At 35.1% G+C, this 7,104-nt stretch overlaps 1 protein-coding gene across 5 annotated transcripts in view; it reads left to right on the top strand.

Moving 5' to 3' along the window:
• Positions 1-7,104, top strand: part of NKX2-2 (NK2 homeobox 2) — a 105,806-nt gene that overhangs the window by 9,291 nt on the left and 89,411 nt on the right. For 2 of the 5 annotated variants that reach the window (XM_056567658.1, XM_056567656.1), the window contains exons 2-3: positions 2,192-2,849; positions 4,765-5,073. In XM_056567658.1, coding sequence (XP_056423633.1) covers positions 2,585-2,849; positions 4,765-5,073 — 574 coding nt within the window. In that variant the 5' untranslated portion in view covers positions 2,192-2,584. Of the gene's footprint in view, positions 1-2,191; positions 2,850-4,764; positions 6,134-7,104 lie in introns of those variants that run through there. The other 3 variants (XM_056567659.1, XM_056567657.1, XM_056567655.1) reach the window with 2 other exon arrangements.

The raw sequence follows: 7,104 nt of genomic DNA, 5'->3' as shown, positions 1-7,104 counted from the left end.
AATAAAGGAAAATTATTTTGTAATTCTGTATCAATATATATATATATATATATATATATATATATATATATATATGTATACAGCCATATTTATTTATCTGATAGTTATTTTTAGTATTTTTTTACTCATTTAAACCTGTTTAATGAATACAAAAGAAAACGATTAGCTAAATTCCTATTGTTTAAATGCCCCTACATGACTTAACCATTTCCTTGCCAAGTCCAACCTGCAGCCGGCAAAAGGGTTAAAGCTGCGGCAGGGGCTGAATGAACTGAATGAAGAGATAGCCCCATTGAAAGAGGTTGAATGCCATGACAACTAGCAACAACCTCAGATTTATCCCAAACAGTTAGGGCACATTGTAAGAGGGCGTCAATCATGTATTATTTGGCTACTGAAATAAATGCAAAAACTGAGCCCTAACAAAAGCATCCAACAGGAGCCGGACATTTGTCTACATTTCGCCCATTGTCCGCAGCTTAGCAATCGGTTTGTATTTGTGTTTGCCCGGGTCCGACCACCCAGGATGAGCTGGGGGGCTTGCTAAGACCCTTGGCATTGTCACACACATCACATACTAGATGGGAGGCACACAGATACTGAAATCAACTGATCAACAATAATCCATTGGATTTTTTTCTTATTTTTTTTTTATTTCTCCTGCATCCCCCAGACTTTTTTTTGTGGGAGAAAGTCAGAGAACTTCCATAGACCCCCCCTAAATCAGTGGTCTCCAACCTGCAGACCTCCAGATGTTGCAAAACTACAACTCCCAGCATGCCCGGACAGCCGAAGGCTGTCCGGGCATGCTGGGAGTTGTAGTTTTGCAACATCTGGAGGTCCGCAGGTTGGAGACCACTGCCCTAAATGACCACAGCCTATAGCAATGGAAACCTCCTTCAATTCCAAATCCTATATGGTTTGCAATACTATCCTATAAGAGCAGATTATCCTATCTATAAAAAAAAAGATAGGTTGCTAATATACATTGTTCTTGTATTAAAATGCTTAATAAAATTTAGTTGAAAAAGAAAAAAAAAAAGAAATTACCGGGAAAAAAAAGAAAAAAAAGAAAATAAAAAAAATATATAAATGAAAAATAATAAATAAAAAAAAAATAATATATATATATATATATATATATATATATATAGATAGATAGATAGATAGTTAGTTAATAATATTGGTGAAAATATAAGGATAACATGAAAACAGTAATATATAAAGATAACAAATAAACAATCCTTGTGCTGCTCCCCATGCGCAGGCTACATAAATCCAAACATTAAATATTTTCATTTACTTAGCCTAAATAGCTGTAATAGTTTTCATTCCACAGACCCAATTTCTACAACTAGAATTTTCTAAAGAGAGATTAAATCAATCAACAAGGCAGCAATGATCACACATATAGAAAAAAGGTATATAAGGTAGCAGAAATACTTACATCACACATATGTTATCTTATTTACAACCATCACACCTACAGATTGCTGTGTATTTCCTCTAAATAAGCCATCAAAGCTAATGGGGCCGGTTTATTTTACATAGTAACATTGTTACAAGGTGTCTAGACGATACAATGGCCATGGTTTACCTTTCTAACAAAGAGCCAATCTCCCAGGATGATTACATTTCTACACACTTTGGTTTATTTTGGAGCAAAGTCGAATCAATTACTTGCTTTTTTTTTTTTTTTTTAATTTATACTACTCATCCCTAAGCCCCAACAACAATATTGACCTAAGAGGTTTACATAAGTTGGTCTCTTGCCATTTGAATGGCATCTTGTTTAGGTAAAGCCCAATATCTTGAGTGGGTCTTGTAGGTTCTGTAAATACTCAATATTCTGCTTTGCTACAAATCTCCTTCTTTTTTTCTAAAGGATGAGGAGAAAGCAGCGGAGAGAGGGAGACAATTTGTTTGAACGTGGTCTCAAGTGTGCAGAATCTCAGCTACTTGGAGGTCCTTTGTATGTAAATACTATGTAAAAGGCCCTCCCCATCTTTGTAATTAATTGACACGTTATACCACTCATCATGTGCTGAAGCACCAATGGTAAAGGCTCCGATCTCCCCAAAACCCACAATTTCACATCTGCAAACACTGTCTTCATCCACTTGACTCCCAGGACCCGCCCACACGTGGCCAAGCTTTCTGGATCTTAATGTACTTTTTCTCCTCTCTGCAGGTTCATGTGTGAAGACCCAACCTTATATGGACTCATCACTCCAGCTATGGCTTATTTTTTTCAGGCAGCAGGCAACTGCTCAGTGTGCTCCAGCCAGACCCTGAAGTGAGCACACTTTGGCATTTTTCCTGGAGTTACAAACTATTTGAGAGGAGCTTGTGTGCTCTTGTGCTCTGTGATATCACTCATCTGCAGCAGATCCACCAACAAGCTGCCTGTGAAGCCCTGTGTGTGTGGGCTCTTCTGCTGCAGATCCTGCTCTCTTCCTGCTTTTCTTGCTTTTCCTTCTCTTTTTTTTTTGTGGCAAAGAGGATTGTTGTTGTTATTATCATCAGCATCATCATCATCATCACCATCATCATCACTGGTTGACTGCAGCCTTCTGAGGAGAACATGTCTTCTTTAACCAGCAACACCAAAACTGGGTTTTCTGTCAAAGACATTTTAGATTTGCCTGATACCAATGATGAAGAAGGATCAATTACTGAAGGGGCTGATGAAGATACAGAAGGGTCTGAACCCCCCAAAAAAGCTGGGGGGCTAGGTCAGAGCACCCTAGAAGCTGTGCAAGGTCTGCCTCTGAAAAACCCCTTCTATGACAATAGCGATAATCCTTATACACGGTGGCTGGCTACTACAGAGAGCATCCAGTATTCCTGTAAGTACCTGCTATGGAGGATAGTTGTATCATTTATACCATGCTACTCTAGTCATTGATCAGAAGGGGGGAATAAGTAAAAGGGAAACATAGAATGTATCCACAAATAATATTAGATATCAAAGACCCTCCCCTAGTCAGGATGCTAGTCCTGGGTATCCCTGTTATGTCTATACTCTCCAGATGAAACACAAATAAAGCATAACTCCACTTTCTAGCCACAATTCTCCCTACAGAGAGATCTTTGTGCAGCAGATTTGGAAGATCAGTCTTTTTGGCAGGAAAATAAAATGTCTACACGAGGCTAAGGCTGTGCTCCTCAATGAATGGATTGTTGGGCATTTTTTAAAAATCAATTCACGTATCTTGGACGAAAATAGCCCCATGTAGCCACTGAGAGAGAGAGAGAGAAAACTTCTAGACGACCCATAATGTACAGGCTGTTCATATTTTACAACTGGAATGTATGGAAGATATGAATGTAGAAGAAAGGTCAATGGGATGTAGAAAGCATTCAGATCCTTGGGAGATGAGTTATGGCAATAAACTAATGGATAGATATGGGATAGATGATAGATAGATAGATATGAAATAAATAGATAGATATGAAATAGATATGAAATAAATAGATGGAAATCAAATAGATATGAAATAGATAGATATGATATAGATATGAAATAAATAGATGGATATGATATAGATATGAAATAAATAGATAGATATGATATAGATATGAAATAAATAGATGGATATGATATAGATATGAAATAAATAGATGAATATGATATAGATATGAAATAAATAGATAGATATGATATAGATATGAAATAAATAGATGGATATGAAATAGATATGAAATAAATAGATAGATATGATATAGATATGAAATAAATAGATGGATATGAAATAGATATGAAATAAATAGATATGAAATAAATAGATGGATATGAAATAGATATGAAATAAATAGATAGATATGAAATAGATATGAAATAAATAGATGGATATGAAATAGATATGAAATAAATAGATGGATATGAAATAGATATGAAATAAATAGATATGAAATAAATAGATAGATATGAAATAGATATGAAATAAATAGATATGAAATAAATAGATGTGAAATAAATAAATAGATATGAAATAAATAGATAGATATGAAATAGATATGAAATAAATAGATATGAAATAAATAGATGTGAAATAAATAGATAGATATGAAATAAATAGATAGATATGAAATAAATAGATGGATATGAAATAGATATATGATAGATCAGTGTTTCCCAACCACTGTGCCTCCAGCTGTTGCCTTCGGCTGTCCGGGCATGCTGTGAATTGTAGTTTTGCCACAGCTGGAGGCACACTGGTTGGGAAACACTGTGATAGATAAACTATTTTAAAAGATACGATTTTTTAAAAATAATTTTTTTAAGAATACAAGTACTTTTTACATTATACATATAATTTAGTTTTTTTGTGTGTGTGTGTAATGATGCAGGTTATACTATATATTTTGTATTTATTAAATGTGATGTGAATATAGAGTGTGACATTCTATCTATCTATCATCTATTTATTTGTCTTTCCATCTCTATGCTTCTAATGGGCATTGAGTAATATTTCTTACTGTAAATAAATATTATCTCGAAATAAATAGATACATATGGACATACATGTAAAGATAGGTCCTACTACAGCGGTCTTCAAACTGTGGCCCTCCAGATGTTGCAAACACTACAACTCCCAGCATGCCCGGACAGCCAACGGCTGTCCGGGCATGCTGGGAGTTGTAGTGTTTGCAACATCTGGAGGGCCACAGTTTGAAGACCACTGTCCTACTTCTGTTGTGTTGCTGAGAAATACCCCTAGTGACTACTTCCCCCCCCCCCCTGTCTTGGACTTTCTGCAGTACATGGCTTTGCCTCTACCAATTCCCAACAAGACTCTTCACCCAAATCTCCAGAACCCTCAGCTGACGAATCCCCAGACAACGACAAGGAAACATCCAGCAGTGCAGACTCTGGCAAGAAGAGGAAAAGACGGGTCCTGTTCTCCAAGGCACAGACTTATGAACTAGAGAGAAGGTTCAGGCAGCAGAGGTACCTGTCAGCACCAGAGAGAGAGCACCTGGCAAGCCTGATCCGCCTCACCCCAACCCAGGTGAAGATCTGGTTCCAGAACCACAGGTACAAGATGAAGAGGGCACGGGCAGAGAAAGGTATGGAAGTCACCCCTCTTCCCTCACCTAGACGGGTGGCAGTACCAGTCTTAGTCAGAGATGGTAAACCATGCCACACACTGAAAGCTCAGGACTTAGCAGCCACTTTTCCAGCTGGCATCCCTTTCTCAGCATATAGCGCCCAGTCATTACAGCATATGCAATATAATGCCCAGTACAGCTCTGCCAGTAACCCCCAGTACCCAACAGCTCATCACTTGGTGCAAGCCCAACAGTGGACTTGGTGAACTTTTATTTTCAAAGACTGATGTACTGTAAAATGGTGGAAAAAAAAAAAAAAAAGACTGTTGGGTAAAATAAGAAACATTATTATTATTATTATTATAATATTATAATAATTATTATTATTATTATTGATTGTTTTTATTATTTAATTTTTATGGGAGAGGTCAGATCATCTTGAAAAAAAAAAAAACAAAAAAAAAAATCTGGTACTTGTGCTCCATGTTTACAAAATTCCTCCTTGACAGTGAACCTGCCTACCTACAAGAAAGAAATATTTCTGCTTTCTGTGAATTATTTTTATTTTTATTATTATTATTATTTTTTTCATCCTTATTTTTGTAAAGTATGTTTGTGTGTTTCTGTAGAAATGTTGTCAGTCGTACATAAAGCAAGTGGAACCACTTTAAAAAAAAAAAGAAACATAGAGAAAAATTTTATTTCCTCCTTTTATATGAAACTTTAAATATTTATGGCCATGTATAAAGTCTGACCAACGATTAGATTTCTTTTCTTTTTTTTTTATTTCTTTCTTTTTTTTTTTTTTTTTTTTCTTTTGTAAATATTTGTGGTTATTGTCGTCACCAGTAACCTTCAGGGCGTTTTTATGCAATGATTCCCAAAACACAAAGCAGAACTCAATAATAAAATTAAAAAAAAATACATTTCAAAATCATTTCCATAGAAATATGCATCTGATTATGTATGATAACAAAAAAAGAAAGAAAGAAAAACAAACAGGAAAAAAACAAAAAAAAAAAAAAAAACTTCCGCCTCCTTAGGAGATTTTCACTTTTTATAAGAATTTTAATAAAATGATGTGTTAAAAAATGTAAAAGGTGTGCTTGAATTTTTGGATAGGAAATACTATATTGGCTGTACCATGATCTGATTTTTGATTTATTTATTTTTTATTTGTTTGTTTTAATATTCCTGTTATTACTTTATTCTTTTTAGTTTGTCATTAATATGACATCCACTAGCGCTGCTTTTATTATTACAAATAATACTGTTTTTATGTCATTCAGGATACTAGTAATATTATTTTAGAATTATTATTTTTTTTTTTCTTGTAAAATTTATTTTAGTATTAGCAATAGCATATAGGGGCAATTTCAAGCACAAGTGCTCACTGCCCATGTGTAGGCTCCATACAGGAATGACTTGAAATAATGTTATGTCAGTGCTATGGATTTGCCTGGTTGCCATTGCTTTATTTGTCTATGTTAAGAGGTAAAGTTAGCACAAGAAATAAACCCCACTTACTTCAGCAGCAAAGAGACCCTTCAGCAAGGAAACCTCTCAGTCTCTTGACAACACTTCCATTCTTTGGCTGCTTCATAAAGTGAAATCTTGTTGTAGTGGTTTCATTTGCTTTTCTGGGGGATACAGGTTGTGTCATTGTTGTCTTTTAGTCAATATTTAGTCTTTTCTTGCAGGGATAATGATGCTTGTTCTTCCTAGCACTGGTATCAATAGCTGCCTATAAGTCATCTCTATTTACTCTACAAAATAAAATATTTTGAATACATTAGATTAGTCATGTTAAGGTCCAACCTGATCTCTCTCTTTAAATATAGGTATAGGCATAACTATAGATATATGTGTCCCTAGCTCCCCATCAGTCTGTACTGTAATCGTCATAAATACAAAGGATAGTTATGAAAAGGTTACAGAGATGTCATGACATAAAGTGACAGTGATGCTCTGTAATACACTGCTAAGTGCGTTTATAAACTAATTGTGAGGTTTAAACGGATTTACAGGAGCCCAAATGATCGCTTAATG

Source organism: Hyla sarda, chromosome 3 (assembly GCF_029499605.1).
Source record: "Hyla sarda isolate aHylSar1 chromosome 3, aHylSar1.hap1, whole genome shotgun sequence".
Classification (NCBI taxonomy): domain Eukaryota; kingdom Metazoa; phylum Chordata; class Amphibia; order Anura; family Hylidae; genus Hyla; species Hyla sarda.
This window is presented reverse-complemented; position numbering and strand designations above follow the sequence as displayed.